Raw genomic sequence first — 23,106 nt, forward strand, 5'->3', positions numbered from 1 at the left:
CCAACTTTTTCACTCTCCACTTTCACTTTCATCAAGAGGCTTTTGAGTTCCTCTTCACTTTCTGCCATAAGGGTGGTGTCATCTGCATATCTGAGGTTTTGATATTTCTCCCGGCAATCTTGATTCCAGCTTATGTTTCTTCCAGTCCAGCATTTCTCATGATGTACTCTGCATAGAAGTTCAATAGACAGGGTGACAATATATAGCCTTGATGAACTCCTTTTCCTATTTGGAACCAGTCTGTTGTTCCACGTCCAGTTCTAAGTGTTGCTTTCTGACCTGCATACAAATTTCTCAAGAGACAGATCAGGTGGTCTGGTATTCCCATCTCTTTCAGAATGTTCCACAGTTTACTGTGATCCACACAGTCAAAGGCTTTGGCATAGTCAATAAAGCAGAAATAGATGCTTTTCTGGAACTCTCTTGCTTTTTCCATGATCCAGCGGATGTTGGCAATTTGATCTCTGGTTCCTCTGCCTTTTCTAAAACCAGCTTGAACATCAGGAAGTTCACGGTTCACATATTGCTGAAGCCTGGCTTGGAGAATTTTGAGCATTACTTTACTAGCGTGTGAGATGACTGCAATTGTGTGGTAGTTTGAGCATCCTTTGGCATTGCCTTTCTTTGGGATTGAAATGAAAACTGACCTTTTCCAGTCCTGTGGCTACTGCTGAGTTTTCCAAATTTGCTGGCATATTGAGTGCAGCACTTTCATAGCATCATCTTTCAGGATTTGGAATAGCTCAACTGGAATTCCATCACCTCCACTAGCTTTGTTCATAGTGATGCTTTCTAAGGCCCACTTGACTTCACATTCCAGGATGTCTGGCTCTAGGTCAGTGATCACACCATTGTGATTATCTGGGTCGTGAAGATCTTTTTTGTACAGTTCTTCTGTGTATTCTTGCCACCTCTTCTTAATATCATCTGCTTCTGTTACGTCCATACCGTTTCTGTCCTTTATCGAGCCCATCTTTGCATGAAGTGTTCCTTTGGTATCTCTGATTTTCTTGAAGAGATCTCTAGTCTTTCCCATTCTGTTGTTTTCCTCTATTTCTTTGCATTGATCGCTGAGGAAGGCTTTCTTATCTCTTCTTGCTATTCTTTGGAACTCTGCATTCAGATGCTTATATCTTTCCTTTTCTCCTTTGCTTTTCGCTTCTCTTCTTTTCACAGGTATTTGTAAGGCTTCCCCAGACAGCCATTTTGCTTTTTTGCATTTCTTTTCCATGGGGATGGTCTTGATCCCTGTCTCCTGTACAATGTCATGAACCTCATTCCATAGTTTATCAGGCACTCTATCTATCAGATTTAGGCCCTTAAATCTATTTCTCACTTCCACTGTATAATCATAAGGGATTTGATTTAGGTCATACCTGAATGGTCTAGTGGTTTCCCTACTTTCTTCAATTTAAGTCTGAATGGCCACATACAATGACTAAATTCATGAAAGTGAATAATCCTTCATATATCTAGGCAAAAAACATGAGTCACTTGTAACAGGAAGAGGTAAATCTGGGTTCAGACTTATTCACAGCAATGACCCATGTTAGAAGATGTTAGAGCAATATTTATAAAGTTCTAAGAAAAAATGTAGGTGATTCAAGAATTTTATACCTGATCAAAATTCTGTGTATGAAGGCAGCCAACAAACAGTTTCAAATACGCAAAGGCCTGGCTCAGGTAAGGCACACGCAAATACTTGAAAACAATTCTTTTCTTGGTTGTTTTTTATTTATTTTTGCCTATGCTGAGTTGTGGCAAGCGAGGGCCACTCTCTGGTTGTGGCACATGGGCTCTAGAGTGTGGACTTAGTAGTTGCGGTGCACAGGCTTAGTTGCCCCATGGCCTGTGGGATCTTATAGTTTCCAGACCAGGGCGCGAACCCCTGTCCCCTGCACTGGCAGGCAGGTTCTTAACCACTGGACCACCAGGGAAGTCCCATTCACTACTTCCCAGAAAAGCTACCTAATGAAGAAATCCAGCCAATTAAGACATTTCGCAGTGAAAAACCAGGGAACGGGGAAAATAGGATATAACAAGACTAGTCATGAAGTTGAATCTATGTACATTTAAAAATAAGGCAAAAGAACTGCAGGCATCGCAAAATACGACCTATGTGTTTGAACAAGGAAGAAAAGCTGGCCGGCAAAGGGAGAAGGACATCCACGCAGTGGGGTGGCTCAGTATGGAGTGTCAGAGCCGGGTGGAGCAAGGAGAGCGTTCCCTCAGGGGAACAACTCAGCACAGGGTTGGGTGTCCATCCGAATCTAAGCAGGGTGCCTGTGCTGGAGTGCAAGGAGCTGGAGCCTGAGCGAGGGACGAAGGGCGTCCACATGGAGCGGTGACGGTGGTGGTGGTGAAGGCTCAGTGCAGGGTTTAGACTCTGAGCCAGATGAGGAAAATGTCCATGCACGGGGTGACCTAGTGAGGGTATCAGAGCCCAAATAGGGTGGAGGAGGGCCTCCCTAGGGGTGGACAGACTGGCATAGGTTGTGAGACTGGCATCCTGTGAGAGCAGGGTGAGGAGGAATCCCCAATGGAGGGACATAAAAGCTTTTATTATGACTTTTCTGAAAGTAGGTTCTTAGTTTTTTAAATGTGCTTTAACACATCAGATTTTTTTTCCCCCCTGATATTGCAGCTACTTACCTGGGAGCAAACAACACAGAAAATAGATTTAAAGTCTTATTACTGAATGTCTACAAACAGTGGGATTAACATATTAGATCACATGACACTGATTCCTTTCTTGACTTCAGTTCAATTCAGTTCAGTCACTCAGTCATGTCCAACTCTTTGAGACCCCATGAATCGCAGCACGCCAGGCCTCCCTGTCCATCACCAACTCCTGGAGTTCACTCAGACTCACGTCCATCGAGTCGGTGATGCCATCCAGCCATCTCATCCTCTGTCGTCCCCTTCTCCTCTTGCCCCCAATCCCTCCCAGCATCAGTCTTTTCCAATGAGTCAACTCTTCGCATGAGGTGGCCAAAGTATTGCAATTTCAGCCTCAGCATCAGTCCTTCCAATGAACACCCAGGGTTGGTCTCCTTTAGAAGGGACTGGTTGGATCTCCTTGCAGTCCAAGGGACTCTCAAGAGTCTTCTCCAACACCACAGTTCAAAAGCATCAATTCTTCAGTGCTCAACTTTCTTCACAGTCCAACTCTCACATCCATACATGACCACTGGAAAAACCATAGCCTTGACTAGATGGACCTTTGTTGGCAAAGTAATGTCTCTGCTTTTGAATATGCTATCTAGGTTGGTCATAACTTTCCTTCCAAGGAGTAAGCGTCTTTTAATTTCATGGCTGCAGTCACCATCTGCAGTGATTTTGGAGCCCCCCAAACTAAAGTCTGTCACTGTTTCCACTGTTTCCCCATCTATTTCCCATGAAGTGATGGGACCAGGTGCCATGATCTTAGTTTTCTGAATGTTGAGCTTTAAGCCAACTTTTTCACTCTCCTCTTTCACTTTCATCAAGAGGCTTTTTAGCTCCTCTTCACTATGTTTCTTGCCTTAGCAACACATAAATAATTCTTGGTGTATCAATAAGGAATTTGTTGTGCTAATTTAAGAATAAAATATTTTAACGCTACTTAAAGACTGTAAACTTAGTAGGCTGCATGCTGCTGCTGCTGCTAAGTTGCTTCAGTCGTGTCCAACTCTGTGTGACCCCATAGACGTGTCTGACTCTGTGCGACCCCATAGACAGCAGCCCACCAGGCTCCCCCGTCCCTGGGATTCTCCAGGCAAGAATACTGGAGTGGGTTGCCATTTCCTCCTCCAATGCATGAAAGTGAAAAGTGAAAGTGAAGTCGCTCAGTCGTGTCCGACTCTTAGCGACCTCATGGACTGCAGCCTACCAGGCTCCTCCGTCCATGGGATTTTCCAGGCAAGAGTACTGGAGTGGGGTGTCATTGCCTTCTCCGAGTAGGCTGCATATAGACCCTGAAAATTCCTGGACCACCTCACTTTGCAGTGCTCTGTTCACCTCTTTCCTAAATAGCCCCATGAAGCTCAGTCAGCATTCAGGGTTTTCTGGGACACCACCCACTGCAAAGTTTGAGCTTTGGAACCAGTTCTGAATTTCCCTGTGGTTTCACACTTACTGCATTTTCTTCTCACCTTGCCACTACCCACGCAGACTCAGCCTTCTTGGCTGTATCAACTTTGGGTTGCTTCACTTCCTGGCTTCGGGGAAGCTACAGCTGTAAGAGCTTTCACAGGCTAAGCAGGTGACCTATATAAGGCACACAAATTAGAGCGGAGATGCAGAAAAGCCACAAGGGCACTTTCTGATGATGTTGGGATGTGAAGAATCTTGCACCCCCATTTCTCACTGTCGGCCTCCGTTGAGGTCTCTCTGATCTCCCATCATTCACAAACTGTCTTGGAGATATTTTGGGGGTGATACTGTCTTCACATGAATGAAAACTTGTGTTCAGGACACAAGAAGTGCCATTCAGGATCAGAATAATGGTTCAGTGGGCTCGGGGTTTTTATTATGGCTTTCAGTGCTATCAAGCTCCATCAGCAGCAGTTCCAATCTCTGGCCTCTAAACTGGTGCTGATATGAGAAGATTTTAAAAAATTAATCTGTGATGAAATAAAACAAGTAAGAAAAACGTGGGAGAACATGTCCAGATGTTTTGGGGGAAAGAACTGTTTATCCTGAGACTACGTCCTTAAGTTTTGGGGTTTGTTTTCATTTGTTTTTGGTTGCACTGGATCTTAGCTGAGGCACAAGGGCTTTCTCTAGTTGCCCTTAGGCATGTGGGGTCTTAGTTCCCTGATCGTGGATTCAACCTGTGTCCCCTTGCATTGGAAGACGGATTCTCAACCACTGGACCACCAGCTAAGTCCCATTACATTTTTCTTTATAGTTTCAGAAATATCCCTCCTTTTGTGAAATCAGGTGATAGTAAATGGTGGGTTGTTTGTTGTTTTTCGTGTGTGTCTTGTTCGGAAAAATAAAAAGGAGACGATCACAGTCTCTGTGCAACTTTTTTCAATACTCTCTTTTTTAAAAAATTGTACTGAGATACACATAACTTGAAATTTACCATCTGAATAATTTTTAAGTATACAGAACAGTGGTATCAAGTACATTCACAATGTTGTACGACCGTGACCAACATCCGTCTCTGGAACCCTTTGTCTTGCTTTATCCATTAAACTCTAACTCCCATTCCCCGCTCCCCTTCCCAGCCCCTGGCTGCTGTCATTTACTTCTGCCTCTATGAATTTTCGGAGAAGGCAACAGCACCCCACTCCAGTACCCTTGCCTGGAAAATCCCATGGATGGAGGAGCCTGGTGGGCTGCAGTCCATGGGGTCGCTAAGAGTCGGACACGACTGAGCGACTTCACTTTCACTCTTCACTTTCATGCATTGGAGAAGGAAATGGCAACCCACTCCAGTGTTCTTGCCTGAAGAATCCCAGGGATGGGGGAGCCTGGTGGGCTGCTGTCTATGGGGTCGCAGAGTCAGACATGACTGAAGCAACTTAGCAGCTATAAATTTGACTACTCTAGGTACCTCATGTGGGTGAAATCATACAGTATCTGTCTTTTTATGACTGGCTTCTTTCACTTAGCATAATGTCCTCAAAGTTCATCTGTGGTGTAGCGAGTGTCAGACTTTCCTTCCTTTTGAGAGCTGAATAATGTTCCATTGTATGTAAACATCACTTTTGTTTATCCGTTCTTCTGTCAGTGGATATTTGTATTATTTCCACCTTTTGGCTATTGTAAATAATGCTATAAATACGGGTGTACAATATTCTTTTTTAAATTGATGTATGATTTACATAAAATGTACAGACTTTAATGATGTTTGATGAGCTTTGACAAACATATTGATCAATATGCTGCTGCTGCTGCTGCTAAGTCACTGCAGTCATGTCCGACTCTGTGCAATCCCATAGACAGCAGCCCACTAGGCTCCTCTGTCCCTGGGATTCTCCAGGCAAGAACACTGGAGCTGGTTGCCATTTCCTTCTCCAATGCATGAAAGTGAAAAGTGAAAGTGAAGTCGCTCAGTCGTGCCTGACTCTTAAGCGACCCCATGGACTGCAGCCCACCAGGCTCCTCTGTCCATGGGAGTTTCCAGGCAAGAGTACTGGAGTGGGGTGCCATTGCTTTCTCCAATTGATCAATATAGCTGCCACCATATAGAACATTTCTATGACCTCAGAAAGTTCACCAGTGTCTCCTCCCAAACAAACTCCTCCCACTCTCCTGATCTTTATCACCATAATCAATTAGTTTTGCCTGTTCCAGAACTTAATAAAAATGGAATCATACAGTATGTATTGTTTTGTGTGACATCTTTTGCTCAATAGAAAGTTTTTTGAGATTGAGCCACATTATCATAACTCATTACCTTTCATTGCTAAGTGTTATGCCATTGTATAAATATATACAATTTGTTTATCCATTCTCATTCGGGTTGCTTCCAGTTGGGAGCTATCATGAATAAAACTGCTAAGAACATTCTTGTATATCTTTTTGTGGACATATGTTTTCATTTCTCTTAGGTAAAGGCCTAGAAATGGAATCTCTCTCATGGGAGAGTTGTATGTGTAACTATTAGAAAATGCCAAAGTTTTCCTAAGTGTTTTATTTTGTTTTAAGTTTACCATTTTACCCCTTGGCCCTCAGCAATGTCTGAGAGTCCCAGTTTTTCCACATTTTCACCATTTGGTATTGCCAAATAAAATTATTTTAACAGAGAACAGACTTATGGACACCTGCAAGGGAAGGAGCTGCTGATGCTGCTGAATCACTTTAGTCATGTCCGACTCTGTGCGACCCCAGAGATGGCAGCCCGCCAGGCTCCCCTGTTCCTGGGATTCTGCAGGGGAAGGAGAGGGTGGGATAAGTTGAAAGAGTAGCACTGACGTATTACACTACCATATGTTAAACAGACAGCTAGTGGGAAGCTGCTATATAACACAGGGAGCCCAGACCAGAGCTGGGTGGGATGGGGGTGGGGAGTGGGAGGGCGGCTCATGAGGGAAGGGATATATGTATATTTATAACTGATTCACATTGTTGTATACCAGAAACCAATGCAACACTGAAAAGCAATTATCCTCCAATTTAAAATAAATTTTTAAAAAACCTACCCTGACTTGGCAGTTATACCAGCTTTTCCTCCCTCACACGATACAACTGATGCAAAAAAGAGAAAATTAAAAAAAAATTTTTTTTAACCATTCTAATTGATGTATGGTAGTGATAGGGGCAGAATGAAGGGACAAAATAGGTGATTAAATAGTTAATCTCACTAGGGGGATTGTAAGTAAAAACATATGGAGAGACCCTGAAAGTTAATGATTACTCAAGAAAGCAGGTTTGCTTAACCACAAAACCAAGCAGGCTTGCTTAGCAACAAAATTATGCAACGGAAGCGTGAGACATGCCCCCAAATAATAAAATGATGCTTACATAAGACTTACATCCTGCCCAGTGAGCCCCAGGAGTTAGTACCCCCAAAACATGTTCTTTGGCCCCTAAGACATGTTCTTTGCACAATACCCCCCAAACAATAAAACAATAGTAGAAAATACGGCCTACAACCTGCCCAATGGTGTTATCAAGTTAATGACCCCCAAAATAGGCTCTGTGCCCACAAAAAATCAATCATTTATGGGAAGGTGACTTTTCAAAATCAAAGACCCTCATTTTACTGAGACCGACAAATATTTTTCCAAAGTGCTACGACAGTCCTGGCCAGACCATATGGGGAGGGACAAGTAAACTTCCCTGCCCTACCTAGGGGAGGAGCTGATGATGGAAGCGTGATGTCTACTCAAGAAAGACAAAGTTCTTCTCCCCTCCCCATTTTTCCTTTGATTATAAAACTGTAGCCCATGAAGTTCTCAGTGCACAGCATTTCTCACTCACCTTCTTGTGAGCCTCACAAGCATTCTACTCTAATAAAGCATTTACTTCTTACCTACCACTTTGTCCTTGGTGAATTCTCTGCACTGAAACATAAAGGACTATGATACCAGAGCTCTTTATTTTCTTGGGCTCCAAAATCTCTAGATGGTGACTGCAGCCATGAAATTAAAAGATGCTTGCTCCTTGGAAAAAAAGCTATGACCAACCTAGACAGCATATTAAAAAGCAGAGACATTACTTTGCTGAGAAGATCCATCTAGTCAAAGCTATAGTTTTTCCAGTAGTCATGTATGGATGTGAGAGTTGGACCATAAAGAAAGCTGAGTGCCGAAGAATTGATGCTTTTGAACTGTGATATTGAAGACTCTTGAAAGTCCCTTTAGACAACAAGATCAAACCAGTTAATCCTAAGGGAAATCAGTCCTGAATATTCATTGGAAGGACTGATGCTGAAGCTCCAACACTTTGACCATCTGATGTGAAGAACTGACTCATTGGAAAAGACCCTGATTCTGGGAAAGATTGAAGGCAGAAGGAGAAGCGGACAACAGAGGACAAGATGGCTGGATGGCATCACTGACTTGATGGACATGAGTTTGAGCAAGCTGTGGGAGTTGGTGATGGACAGGGAGGCCTGGTGTGCTGCAGTCCATGGGGTTGCAAAGAGTCGGACATGACTGAGTGACTGAATGGAACAGACCAGAGCTCTTCAGAGCCCCTCTGAAATGACACCAAACCGTTTCAGTAGTACCTGTGCAACCTAACTTCCTTCAGGAATATTCTACCAGATGGCTTTGCTAGGACAGGATTCTTTAGATAAAAGTTAAAGAAACACCACTTAAACCAGTTTAAGCGGGAAACAGAAAGTATTGCCTCCTGCAAGCAAACGATGGATGGAGAGGTGGAGCTGCCCTCAGGAGTGACTGGTTCTCTTCAGATCACTCTCTGGCACATCTTCTCTCTGCCTCTCTTTGCGTGTTGGCTTCATTTTTGAAATTCCATTGTCCCTGTGAAATCAGAACTTTGTCTTCAAGCAAGTCTAGGCTTCCATCCACATAGCCTTCCAACTGAGCAGAGAAGAAAGCACTTTCCCCTTAGTTGCAGTTAGAGAACTCTGATGATCCTGGTTTGGGATTCATGCCATCCCTGAACCAATCACCATATTTATGGTGGAGATCTATCTGGGTTGTGTGCCTGCTCTAGGGCTGGAGATTGGAGAAACTGTGATTGGGCCACCCTGCCATAGGTATGTTTGGAATGGGGAAGGACAGTTTCCAGAGGAGCAGAGTACCTTTTGAGACAGATAAAACAATAAATGGCTATATATAGATGCCTGACTTTTAAGGAAAATCTATATTTCCATGAAATACAAATGTCTTGGAACACTCATTCTTCAATTCACTGAAACTACAAATCAGTGATATAGCCCAGACACTTAAAAAGTTTTTTTAATTGAAGTATAGTTGATTTACAATGTTGTATTAGTTTCAGAGGTATAGTTAGTGGTTCAGGTATATATACATACATAGGTATATTCTTTTTCGTATTCTTTTCCATGATGGCTTATTACAGGATATTGAATCTAGTTTCCCGTGCTATACAGAAGGACCTTGCTGTTTGTGTATTTTATACGTAGTAGTTTGTATCTGGTAATTCCAAATTCCTGGTTTATCCCACCCTGCCCCTTTTCCGCTATGGTAACCATTACTTTGTTTTCTATGTCTGTGAATCTGTTTGTTTTGTAAATAAGTTCATTTGTATCATATTTTAGATTCCAGATACAAGTGATATCATATGGTATTTGTTGTTCTCTTTCTGACTTATGTCTCTTAGTATAATCTCTAGGTTCACCTATGTTGCTGCAAATGCATTATTTCATTCTTTTTTATGGCTGAGTAGTAGTACACTGTATACACACACACACACACACACACACACACACACACACCACTTTTCTTTATCCACTTGTCTGTTGATGGACATTTATGTTGCTTCCATGTCTTGGCTACTATGTAATTAGTAACATTACTAAGTAATGCTGCTATGAACATTGGAGTGCATGTATTTTTTTGAATTAGAGTTTTCTCTGGATGTATGCTCAGGAGTGGAGCCCAGGCACATCTAATCTCACTCAATTTGTTGTACCTCTCAGCCATGGGCATATCTAACCATCCATGAACCAATTCTATTTAGGTTTTGGCTTCAGTACAGTTCAGTTCAGTCACTCAGTCGTGTCTGACTCTTTGTGACCCCATGGACTGCAGCACGTCAGGCTTCCCTGTCCAACACCAACTCCTGGAGTTTACTCGAACTCATGTCCGTTGAGTTGGTGATGCCATCAAACCATCTCATCCTCTGTCATCCCCTTCTCCTCCTACCTTCAATCTTTCCCAGCATCAGGGTTTTTTCCAATGAGTTAGTTCTTCACATCAGGTGGGCAAAGTAGTGGAGTTTGACTTTCAGCATCAGTCCTTCCAATGAATATTCAGGACTGATTTCCTTTAGGATGGACTGATTTGATCTCCTTGCTGTCCAAGGGACTCTTAAAAGTCTTCTCTAATACCACAGTTCAAAAGCATCAGTTCTTCGGTGCTCAGCTTTCCTTATAGTCCAACTCTCATATCCATACATGACTACTGGAAAAACCATAGCTTTGACTAGATGGACCTTTGTTGGCAAAGGTCATCTGCTTTTTAATATGCTGTCTAGGTTGGTCATAACTTTTCTTCCAAGGAGCAAGCATCTTTTAATTTCATGGCTTATATGTCCTTTTAGGCAAACTTAGGAACTGGGAGAGAAGTGCTACTTAAGCAACATTCTGCTGTGCTCGGTAGCCAAAATCCCATCTGGGGAATTTCCCAGGTGGTCCGATGGCTAGAACTCCACGTTACCACTGCAGGGGGCCCGGGTTCAGTCCCTGGTCAGGGAACTAGATCCCACAGGCCTCAACTAAGAATTTGCATGCTGCAATGAAGATTGAAGATCCTGCATTCTGCAAGTAAGACCTGGCACAGCCAAATAAATAAATAAACATTAAAAAAAAAATTCCTTTCCCTGTTGCCAAATTATCCTCCTTCTACTCATTAACAACCATTGAAGTTACCAGAAATTGGGAGAGAGAAAAGCTGCCACGAGAGTGAGAAAGGCAAATATCATCCTTCCTCTTAAGAGCTTTTTAAGGGTTGGGAAGGTGCCCACAGCTAGGGCACCCCTTAAGGCACCAGCAAAGCAGGAACATCAGAATGAGAGAAACATTCATCTTTCCTGTCATCTGAATTTTGTAATCCTTAAATCCAGAAGGAAGCTATTTTGATTCTAGAACATATGCAAGGTTTGTATCATTTTGAAAAATAAAATTTGAATTTGAATTTTATTTTGGGAATGGGAAACCATAATTTCTTTAGTTCTTGAGGCTCTTCTTACTCTGGCCTGAATTGTGTTTTCCTTACTTCTATGTCCAGAGCTTGGATTTGGATCTGGCATAGAGACAGTGCTTAGTCAAGTTCTATTGGATGGATTAATAAATGGATGGAAGACCCACAGAGTAGAATGAAATGCTAGAAAAGCTTTGGGAGTGGGTGTACAGCTGCATTGGGAAGCAGCATTAGAGAACCTGCTGGAACATCTGCTCTGGTGCCCCCAGAGATTTGCTATAATTCCCATCTGTTCTGTCTTGTCTTTGGTTGCATTGGTTCGACCTGGTTTTTGAATTATTTTGTGTGTTTGTTTGTTTTGGTCCTGCTGTGCAACATGCAGGACTTTAGTTCCCCAACCAGGGATTGGAAGCATGCAGTGTTAACCACTGGACCGCCAGGGTAGTCCCCATTTCAACTTGTTTTTATCTGACTTCGTTGTTCTTTCCTTTCTGTGTAAAGTGTTTCCCTTCTCTATTGAGCAAATGAGCTAGTGATTGCTTCTTATGAGGACCATTTTGCAAACCCACTGCTCTATCCTGTGTCCCTGGCACTCGGGGTCTCCTGGGGAGCCTTGGCTTTTGTGTGGGCTTGCAGCATTTCAGCAGCGGCCTTCTCCTTGTCACTGATATCCTTCTCTTGCCCCGTTTCCACCCAGACCTATAACAGAGAGAGGACTGCAAATTGTTCCCATAAATAGTATCAGTCTCTTCACCTTCTGGAGTTTTGTCTTGTACTTTTGAGATACAGTCCAGCTGGCTGGGTGTGAATGTGCTTTGTTTGTGCCAATTCAGTCTCGGCAAGTATTTTCATCAAAATTGCTGACTGCCAGAGCATCCCTGGTAACTGAATATTTTTCTGGCTGGGAGGTGTGAGTTGTGCTCTGGGGCCTTTATGCAAGAGCTCACAGTCTCAGTTTATTGCTGTTTATATTGGAGGATGTCTTTGGATCTGGGCAGACCTGACTACATCTGGGCAAGAGAGTGCTTAGTCCCATTTTAATTTGTTTTTAGACTCTAGGACTAGCTTTGGGCAGAACTAGAAAACAAGTATAAGGATTTCCCCGGTGATCCAGTGGTGAAGAATCTGTCAACCAATGCAGGGAACATGAGCTGGATCCCTGGTCCACAGCTAAGCCTGTGCACTGCAAATACTGAAGCCCCCTGTACTCTAGAGACCATGCTCTTCAACCAGAGACGCCAATGAGAAGCCGACACACTTCAGCTAGAGAATAGCCCCTGCTCTCTGCAACTAGAGAAACCTCATGCTCAGCAATGAAGATCCAGTGCAGCCAGTAAACAAATGATTTTTTTTTAAAAAAGAAAATAAGGTGTAACCCAAATAAAACTAAGCTATCCTCAGCCCTATCTCAGCACTGTCACATCCAAAGGAATTCAAGTGGAACTCCCATAAAACACCTGAGAAGTAAAGCATGGTAAGTCTTTACAGAAGTTATCTTTAAGGTGTGTCTCTCTTAAAGTCTCACATTTCTCAAGACCTTCCTCCAACTTCTTATCTTTATGAAATTCCTCCTTCCTCATGCATGCTCTTTATTACTCTCCCCACTCTTATGGAAGGCAGAGTGCTAGTTTTTTTTTTTAATTGAGATAAAACTCACATAAGATAAAATTAACTATTTTAAAGTATACAGTCCAGAGGCATTTAGTACATTCATAATATTGTGCAACCATCAGCTTTATCTAGTTTCACAATATTTTCACTGCCCAAAAGGAATCCCTGTGCCCATCAAGTACCTCCCATTCCCCCTTGCACTTGTATTTTCAAAATTGGGGTTGACACATATCAACTGCCACGTGCAAAATAGATAGTTAATGGGAAACTGCTGTAGAGCACAGGGAGATCAGCTTGGCGCTCTGTGATGATCTACGGGGTGGGATGTGGGGGTGGGAGGGGATATATCTATACATACAGCTGATTCACTTCCTTGTACAGCAGAAACCAACACAACATTGTAAAGCAGCTATATGTATGGCAACACACACACAAACACACACACAGCCTCCCTGGGTGATTTTAAAGGGTAAGTGGTGTTGAGATTCATCAGTTTGATACAATCTAGTCTCTCTGGGAACTTCCCCTACTGACATCCCCACTCTACCCTGTAGGCTAAGCAGTCAAGCCAAAGAAATGCGGGGGCAAGTTCTGTTTTTAGCCCCAGTCCATGGCAACCCTATTCCTCCCCTTTCAGCATTTTTTTCTCTCTCTCCTGTCCCTTCCACCTGTATGCCATTCTCGTGGGTCCATACCCTCAAGCAGCTATTACACAAAATCCATCCTGGTGTCAGCTGACAAAACTCTGAAGATCCCTGGTGTGTTTGCCTTTAAATTGAGGATTTAGCCTTTTAGACACAGAGGAACCTCTGTCTAGGGGTACCCTTTAGGTACTATTCAGATGGGAGAGAAAAGGACTGTTTCAGAAATGAATGAGTCTTTCTCAGTTTCTCTGTTACCTATAAAAGAGGCAGCTACTAAACAACTATGGGGCTTAAAATTGGAAGATAGTGCGGTTGGTCTTCCCTGCTGGCTCATTTTATAAATGCTTAAACATTTGTTAAGGGCTTATTAAGTGGCACAGTGATAAAAGATCAGCCTGCCAATGCAGGAACTGTGGGTTCAAGCCCTGGGTTGAGAAGATCCCCTAAAGAAGGAAATGGCAACCCACTCCAGTCCTCTTGCCTGGGAAATCCCATAGACAGAGGAGCCTGGTAGGCTACAGTCCATGGGGTCGCAAAGAATCAGACACAACTTAGAGACCAAACAAATAATCCTAGGTGCGTGTGTGTGTGTGCTCAGTCACTCAGTCGTGTCCAACTCTGCAACCACATGGACTGCTAGGTACAAGATACTTAATCTCTCAGAGCCTATATTCTTATCTGAAAAATGAGGATGATGATACTGACCTCAAAGGATTGTACTAATATTTCAATAAATTGCAGCCTCAGAAACTGATTCTGATTGAAAACTGGTTTATTGGAAAGATATTGGCTGACTCACAGAATTGCTAGAAGAGTTTGAAAATCAGAAAGTGAAAGTGTTAGTTGCTCAATCATGTCTGATTCTTTGCGACCCCTTGGACTGTATAGCCCACCAGGCTCTTCTGCCCATGGAATTCTCCAGGCAAGAATACTGGAGTAGGTTGCCATTCCCTTCTCCAGGGGATCTTCTCGACCCAGGATTGAACCCAGGTCTCCTGCATTGCAGGCAGATTCTTTTCCATCTGAGCCGCCAGGGAAGCCCAGGGACAATGCCCCAAAGTGAGTGGCAGAACTTGGGGAAGTGCTGCCACTGTCACCAATACCAACCATTGCAGCTTGTCTCCCCCACTGCCTGCCCCCACCACTGGCGCTGAGAGCTGGATGGATGCTCTGTTTCCTGTGTCACCCCAGAGATTGTATGTTGCCGCCACCCTTACCCATCACAGCTAAAAAGAATCATCCACAGTCTCTGTTTCTTTGCATCGTTGTTGTTTAGTGGCTAAGTCCTGTCTGTCTCTTTTGCAACCCCATGGACTGTAGCCTGCCAGGCTCCTCTGTTCACGGGATTTCCCAGGCAAGAATATTGGAGTGGGAAATTGCCATTTTCTTCTCCAGGGGATCTTCCTGACCCAAGGATCAAACCCACATGTCCTGCAGTGCAGGTGGATTCTTTACGACTAAACTGCCAGGGAAGCCTGGCTCCCAATTCAAAGCCTGTCACAGGTTCATCTGCTTGGCCAAACTGAGGCCCATGTTCCAGAAGGCATTTTCAGACCCTGCCTTCCACCGAGACCCCAAAGGTGGAGGGTTCTCCAAATGAGGGGGAAGGGTTTCAGATGCTGGACAGTCAAAAATAAGGACAGATATTCCTTTTCTAAATTAAGAGGATTAGTGAGACAAACTGCCTATTGTAAACACTAAAGCCCTGTACAGGGATTAGTTACCGGCACTTTGTACATAGTTACTTATTTCGCTGTGTTACAGCACTTCCTCTTCCTTATCCCTTTTTTCTTCCTTAACATGCCTCCACCCCCATCCCAGGACAGTGCCTGCAGACGTACTTCATAATGTTGAATAAATAAAACCTGCTGCTGCTTAGGTTTGGTTGGTGAAACAGTTTGGTATTGACTGGCCATAGTATTGGTTCAGACCTAGACATGTGACCTCAAGTGATCAGCAAAACTGATTGCACAAGGGCATCCTCTGTTGCTGAGTATGAATAAGAAGGGGGGGGGGGGGGCTTCCTGGGTGGCTCAGCAATAAAGAATCCACTTGCAATGCAGGAGGCGTGGGTTCAGTCCTTGGGCTGGGAAGATCCCCTGGAGAAGGAAATGCAACCCACTCCAATATTCTCATCTGGAGAATCCCATGGACTCCAGGAAACTGGAGTCCCATGGACTTCCACCCAGAGGAGCCTGGTGGGCTGAGGTTCATGGACTCACAGAGTCAGACACGACTGAAGTGACTAAGCACAGCACGTGAATAAGAAAGCATGTGGCTTTCGGAGCTTCTGGCAGCCCTCTTGGGACCACAAAGAGAATCAGAATAAAGTGAACATTGTATTATAGAATGCAAGGGTCAAGGACAAAAAGAAAGCAGGTGGTTGGTGACCATTTAGCCACAGGATAAAGCTATGCCTGAATCCAGACTTCTTCTTTGGACTTCTCAGTTACATGAGCCAATACATTCCATTTATTATTCAAACTAGAATGAGTCAGGTTTTCTGATATGTACAACTGAAAGTAACTGATACCTGCTTCCCTCCCTCTCTACCTCATGAGAATAGAACTGCTGTCCATTTGGTGCTGGCAAATAGAGAGGGGTTTTTTTGAAATACAGATGAAAATCATTATTATGGCCTCATGTTTGGGCAGCAGCCTATCTATGCCCTAGAATCAGGCCTGACTAAGATAGAAGGGGCTGACCTAACCAAGGGCAATTTTTCAAAGTGATTTCAATAAACATCTTTCATTTCTCTTTGGCCTGGAAAGATAAGGACTCTGAGGAAGTAAGAGCAAACGTTATAGAAGTGAAAACAAACCAACAAAACAAGCCAACAAACCCCTCTGTCCCATATCCCATTAGCAGGTCCTGATGACATGTTAAAACACTGCTGGTCCCCATGGTCAATGGCTGAAAACTATTACTCTCCATTTCTCTCTCCCACCCCTTGTGATGAATATTTCACATCTTTCTCTCTTTCCTCAAACCTCCAACAGCTATTATAACATCCTTACCCTCAACTGATGGCTGCAACATCCCATTTCATTTAGAAAATAAAGGCAATCAGCAGAGAATATCTACCAGCTCCCAACATGTCATCTACTCCCTTAATTGTACTTACACTCACACATTCTGCCTTTCCATTTGTGAATACAGCTGAAGTGTCTGTTGTTATTTAGTCACTAAGTCATGTCCAGCTCTTTTGCAACCCCATGGAATGTAGCCTGCCAGGCTCCTCTATTCATGGGATTTCCCAGGCAAGAATACTGGAATGGGTTGCCTTTTTCTTCTCCAGGGGATCTTTCTGGACCAGGGGTTGAACCCGAATCTCCTGCATTGGAGGGCGGATTGTTTACCATTAAGCCACCAGGGAAGTGTCTGTGTTCCTACCTAAGACCAAGCCTCTGCTGGTGTATTTGATCCTATGCCCTTCCTTGCCTTGGATACTGACAAGGCCATTTACCTGGTCACTTTCACTAGCCTGTGAAGTTGTCTTTTACTTCTTCCCTTTTACCCAAGTAGTTGCTAAATCTTGTCAATCCAATAACCCAAACATCATTCTAACATATCTTCTCCTTTCTATCCTCTCTAATATTGCCAGAATCAGCTCTTGTCTAGAGGGCAACTGCTTTTAAGTCTGCCCCACACAGCCCCTGGAATTCTCTTGCTGAAACATGGATATGATCCATACCACTCTCTTCATAAACAATTCTGTAAGTTTTTCACTTGCTGTGGAATAAAGCAAAACTCCTTTGGCATATTTGAAGCCTTTCATCATCTGGCACCATTCTTCTTTCATAGCTATGGCTCCTGCTGCTCCTCCCAACACACCTTATATTCCGGTCACCATTACCCTCTGTTCTCACTGGTCCCTCTGCCTTGACTGCTCTATTCTCCATTTTCTTCCCTGTTTGAGAATTCTTATTAAACACACACATATACAAAATGATGATTTCTGAAAGCTTGTTATATGCCAAGTACCAAGAATTACATTAAACATTATATCTGTACTACCTCACTTAGTTCTCAGAAAAATGAAATAACTTCCCCAAGTTAAAACAGCTAGAAAATGGTTGATCTAGAATTTGAACTCAGTTCATGAACTCAGTATTGATGAAGTTTTCTCTGATGCCTCATCACAATTAGTTGCTTTCTCCTCTGGGTTCCAATAGTGGGGTTTTTCCATTTTTGTTTCATTTTGTCTTGTTTCAGTTCACTCCACAGAAGCAGTCTTATTATTGAGTAAACACACAGACTCCGGAGCCAGACTCCCTGCGTTTGAGTCCTGGATCTGTGGTTTGCTAGCTGTGAGATCTTGTGCCTCAGTGTATCTATCTTTGAAACAGGAGAGTTAATAGTACCTACCTCTGGATTGTTGTGAGGATTAAATGCATCAACCTATGAAAAGGTTTAGTGCGCGCTGGCCCCATGGATGCATCAGGTCTGCCTGTGTTCTCTCTCTCTCTAGACTCTGGCCTTCTAGCAGAGAACAATCCTTTATTTATCCCCCAATCCTCTGTCACCCATAGAGCAGACCTTTAGCTAGATGGATGCTCCATAACCATTTGTCAAATTGAACTTGTCAGTTTGTGGGTGTTTCTGCCAGACCATGTGACATTTACAAGTTCATAATCTATGTTGTGTTTCGATTACCTATGAGTCTTTTAGAAAAAGTCACTACTGAAGACCATCAGGCCATCTAACAAGCTCTGCTTTGTTTTTCAAAAGCCAGGTCATTACCACTCAGCTTCTGTGAACTGGAAATTTTTTCCCAAGTTCCTTCACTTGTGAAGCCAGGACTTTCCTTGTGGGAAGGAGAAAAGGGACACCTGTCATACGTTAGGATTTCTCAGGGGCAGCTGGAGTTATTTAGTTGGAGGCTTCCCCTCCAGTGAGCAGTGACCGGGTCAGGAGCTTTGGGTTTCACTTCGAACCACCAGCACAGAATACCTGCTTAGGATGGAGGCTCCAGACCAGAAAGAGGTTGCAATTGCAAGGCGGGAGGCCCGGGGATTCTCGGGAGGGCGCTGGCTCAAGTTACACCACATTATTTCACAGCCCTCACACGTTTATTTACTGCCTCCCTAGGTGAGGCTGCAGGAGTGAGTTGGCAGGAAGAGGCTTCCAAGGAGAGTGAAAATGGTAGAAAAGGAAATATTTGATTAGAGGTTAACATGCCCCCTGGGGCCGCTTTGATTTGGATTATTGTAAAAGTGCACAGAGTAATGATTAAGTACTCCCTGGGGTAGGGGGGGTAGGTGGTCTCTGTACAGAGTTGGGGCTTTGCTTCTGATGAGTTGCAGCTGGTGTGTAAGAGGCACATGAAACCAAATGGGCATGAAGGAGAAGAGATGCTCACAGGACCACAGTGACTGTGCTAAATTCATCACCCTCACCTAAGCCCGGGCCTTCTCCTATCCTCTTCTTCAGTGAAAGCTCGCAAGTTGCTTTGGCCATAACTTGAAGTCATCCTACAGCTTCTCTTTCTCTCTGTCACCTTCTCTTTCCTGTCTACGTTCTCTCCTAAAGGTCTTTCAAATCCATTTCCTCCTTTCCGTTTCCACTGGCACTGTCCTCAAGGGTTCGCCTCGTCATGTCTTTTTGGATTATATCTTCTTTACAGGTTTCTCGGCCTCAAGTCTTAGGCCTTCCACTTCATTCTCCACTGTTACTGTTACTTTTTTTTTTTTTTTAAGGGGCTCTTTATTCTTGCCTGGAGAATTCCATGGACAGAGGATCCTGGTGGGCTACAGTCCATGGGGTCGCAAAGAGTCAGACATGACTGAGCAACTAACACCTTCACTTTATTTTTTATTAATTTATTTTTGGCTGCGCTGGGTCCTCGTCCTGGCACATGGGCTTAGCTACCCTGTAGGGTGTGGGATCTTAGTTCCCTGATCAGGGATCATACTTGCGTCCTTTGTGTTGGAAGGCAGATTCTTAACCACTGGACTGCCAGGGAAGTCCTGGGATTTTTCTAAACTAGCTTAACATCTGTCAGTGGCTCTCCATGGTCTTATGGATCAAGTGCTCCCCAGAGTCCAGCTTGTGAAGCTCTTTGAGTTCTGATTCTGCTTCTCTGGTTTGTGTCCTCCATACCCGTGAGCTCCTTCACAATCCTGACCTGTATGCAGTTCCTAGGATGTGCAGTATTTGCTTTTAAGCTTTCAGTGTTTGCTCCTCCTTCTGCCCAGAATACCTACCCACTTCCTCTCCTAATTTCTCTCCTCCTGTGCTCCTACCTCCTCGGGTTGAATGAAGTTTCCTACAAGCCTTAGAAAGCATCACTATGATCAAAGCTAGTGGAGGTGATGGAATTCCAGTTGAGCTATTCCAAATCCTGAAAGATGATGCTGTGAAAGTGCTGCCCTCAATATGCCAGCAAATTTGGAAAACTCAGCAGTGGCCACAGGACTGGAAAAGGTCAGTTTTCATTCCAATCCCAAAGAAAGGCAATGCCAAAGAATGCTCAAACTACCACACAATTGCACTCATCTCACATGCTAGTAAAGTAATGCTCAAAATTCTCCAAGCCAGGCTTCAGCAATGAGCGACTTCCCTTTCACTTGTCATTCACATTAGGGTTCAATCATAGTTCAAGGAAGGAGCCTGGAAACGCCTGGCTTTGAAAGAAGGAACTACAACAGTTATCGCAATTATGTTCTTTGATGGGTAAAATTTCACACTTGATAAAAGAATTAGGAGGTTTTGTGCTTCTTCAAGCTAAAGTGATTTAAGCCTACTTTAAAGACCAGTTTAAAGGCCTCTTCTCTAGATGATAACATTATATTTGCCAGCTTTAAGCCATTTTGGAATTATACTCACCAAGCAAGTGTTTCCAGAAATGTCATACCTGCTGCTTTTGAAATGTCACTCGAAGGCCACAGTTAAACAAGTAACTCGCTCAGGAGAAGTGTGAAAGGTGGGCAAGTGAACCATGAAATGAATTCCGCCTACAGGGCTGAGACCAGCCCACACTGGAACCTGTGGCAGTGAAATAAACTGGGGTAACACCAAGGAAATAAATTCATCAACACAAAGAGAGCCTACTACATAGATTTTCACTAGACATAAAGGAGACATCTTCTTTCAACATAATGACTAAAAACTGGAAAAGATGTAGTGAACCCTCTGCCACTCCAAGTGACCCAGTCCCTTCAACCTATGGCTGGCGGGGCGCTGGGCTCAAGTTAAGGCAGACCCACTTCGATGGAAAGGGTGCACGGCTGGAAGGGCTGCGACGTCTTCTGTCTCTTCTAAGGTAGATTCTTTCGAACCTTTGAGGTTTTTTTTCAAGTCCTTTGATTCTTTTCGAACCTTCTGATTCTTTCTATTCTCGGTTCTAAGCGTAAAAGCGCAGCTGGGGAAAGCTGCAACAAAGATCGGAACCAAGCCGGTGACAGTACTGAGGAAAAGGGGTGAGAATGAACGGATAACACATAAAGAAGAGAATGAGCGAGTTGAGGAGAAGCGGAGCAAACGCAGAAAAGGAAACGGGGAGGAGGGAGAGAGACAGGAACCCTGACCGAAGAGGAGAGTGACCAAACTCCACCCAGACAGGAGGAAGGCACGCCCAGAGAGTGATCTGCTGCTTTAAGGATGGCCCCGCCCACGGAGTGACGCGACGGCAGGCCCGCCCACCATTGGCTGCGGCCGGAGGGCGGGATGGGGTTGCTAGGAGCGGAGGGGATCCGGCGGGCCCCGGCCTCCCGGAGCGCGGAGCCGGGGGAACGGAGCCGGGGTTAGCGGAGCTGCTGGAAGATGGCGAGTGGCTGGGACGCGCGGCCGCCCTGGCGGCCCGGGCGCCTCCCGCTGCTGCTGTGTCTACTGCTGCTGCTGCAGCTGCTGCGGAGCCCGGCCAGGGCCGCGCACATCAAGAAGGCGGAGGCGACCACGACGACGACAACGAGCGCGGGCGCCGAGGAGGACGAGGGCCAGTTTGACCGCTACTACCACGAAGAGGAGCTGGGCTCGGCGCTGAGGGAGGCGGCGGCCGCGGGGCCCCCTGGGCTGGCCCGCCTCTTCAGCATCGGCAGCTCGGTGGAGGGCCGGCCGCTGTGGGTGCTGCGCCTCACGGCCGGCCTGGGGCCACCGCCCCCTGACGGCGACCTGGGGCCCGACGCGGCGGGGCCGCTCCTGCCTGGCCGGCCGCAGGTGAAGCTGGTGGGCAACATGCACGGGGACGAGACCGTGTCGCGCCAGGTGCTCGTCTACCTGGCCCGCGAGCTGGCGGCCGGCTACCGCCGCGGGGACCCGCGTCTGGTCCGCCTGCTCAACACCACTGACGTGTACGTGCTGCCCAGCCTCAACCCCGACGGCTTTGAGCGCGCCCGCGAGGGTGACTGCGGCCTCGGCGACAGCGACCCTCCCGGGGCCAGCGGCCGCGACAACAGCCGCGGCCGCGACCTCAACCGCAGCTTCCCTGACCAGTTCAGCACTGGCGAGCCCCCGTCCCTGGACGACGTGCCCGAGGTGCGCGCCCTGATCGAGTGGATCCGCAGGAACAAGTGAGTACCGCCCGCCCTCCACTCACCTCCCCATCCACGCATCCCTCCGGGGCACAGGCAGGGTCCCTCACTCCGTAGGCGCTCAAACAGTGCTCGCAGGCCTAAGGGACTGGGGTAGTGAGGGCGGAGGGCGACACCCCATAAAGGGAACTAGGGCCCAGGCCGCTTAGCCTCTGTCCTCATGATAATTGTCGGAGAAGCGCTGCCTGGAGGGTGTCATTTATTCAAAGAATGCAGAAAGCCGCCGTTTGGCTGTAGGGGAGACTCCTTTCTGGCTTTTGAGTCCCTGTTCTCGCAGGACAGTAGAATAAGCGATGGAAGAGACCTTCAGGATGACCTCGGTCAGCTCGCTTATTTTATAGATAAACTGACAAAATTGCGGTTATGTCATGACTACAGGCACTGTGCTAAACCCCCTGAACTGCATGATCTCAGTTTATGTTGGACACAACCTGATGAGACAGGCAGCATTCTCATCCTTGTTTTGAATGTGGGGGAGATCAAGAGTCAGATTGTAAATAATTTACATAGTATGAAAATCATTTATATATTACAGAAGTAGCTGGAACTGGACTCAGGCATTTAGTCAGTGTTCTGAGCCCTGAAGGCAGCGTGTAGCCCACAGATGACACCCGTGGGGTCTTTCTCTTTGATATTTGATAAAAACTGATTCTCTTCCAGTCTTTGCCTCTGACTCAGCTACGGAGCCTATAGATATGGCTGGCCAGAGAACTCCTCTGGATCTGGAACCTTCACCTGGGAGCAGCCTCATTTTAGACTCTGAAGGGTTTCTGATTCCATTTATGCACATTATTAGTGGACCAGAGTTGAATGGCTAATTGTCACATTTATACACAACACACACAAACACACCTTAGGTGTTAGTGAGTGCCACGTGGGATTTAAAATATTAAAAGAAGCATGAGGACCTCAAGAAATAGGTGTATGACATGAGACTATGCTAAATATAGAGGAGGTGTGTTTATGTACCCAGTTAAGCTTTACAGGAATTTCTCCTACTGACAAAACATGTGTGGGCTGCTATAATAG

The 23,106-nt window shown here is 45.1% G+C and overlaps 2 protein-coding genes across 4 annotated transcripts in view; one reads left to right on the top strand and one right to left on the bottom strand.

The window, feature by feature from the left end:
- Positions 1–22,500, bottom strand: part of TMIGD1 (transmembrane and immunoglobulin domain containing 1) — a 66,818-nt gene extending 44,318 nt beyond the window's left edge. Inside the window, exons 1-2 of one of the 3 annotated variants that reach the window (XM_061390590.1) lie at positions 17,915–17,966; positions 16,671–16,880 (exon numbers count right to left, since the gene is read on the bottom strand). The gene's annotated coding sequence lies outside the window, so the exon portion shown is untranslated. Of the gene's footprint in view, positions 1–16,670; positions 17,684–17,914; positions 17,967–22,082 lie in introns of those variants that run through there. The other 2 variants (XM_061390588.1, XM_061390589.1) reach the window with 2 other exon arrangements.
- CPD (carboxypeptidase D) overlaps positions 21,190–23,106 on the top strand; it is a 72,057-nt gene continuing 70,140 nt past the window's right edge. Inside the window, exon 1 of the mRNA XM_061390587.1 lies at positions 21,190–22,056. Within this exon, the coding sequence (XP_061246571.1) occupies positions 21,311–22,056 (746 nt within the window). The 5' untranslated portion in view covers positions 21,190–21,310. The remainder of the gene's footprint in view (positions 22,057–23,106) is intronic.

This window comes from Bos javanicus, chromosome 19, assembly GCF_032452875.1.
Source record: "Bos javanicus breed banteng chromosome 19, ARS-OSU_banteng_1.0, whole genome shotgun sequence".
NCBI classification, from domain to species: Eukaryota; Metazoa; Chordata; class Mammalia; order Artiodactyla; family Bovidae; genus Bos; species Bos javanicus.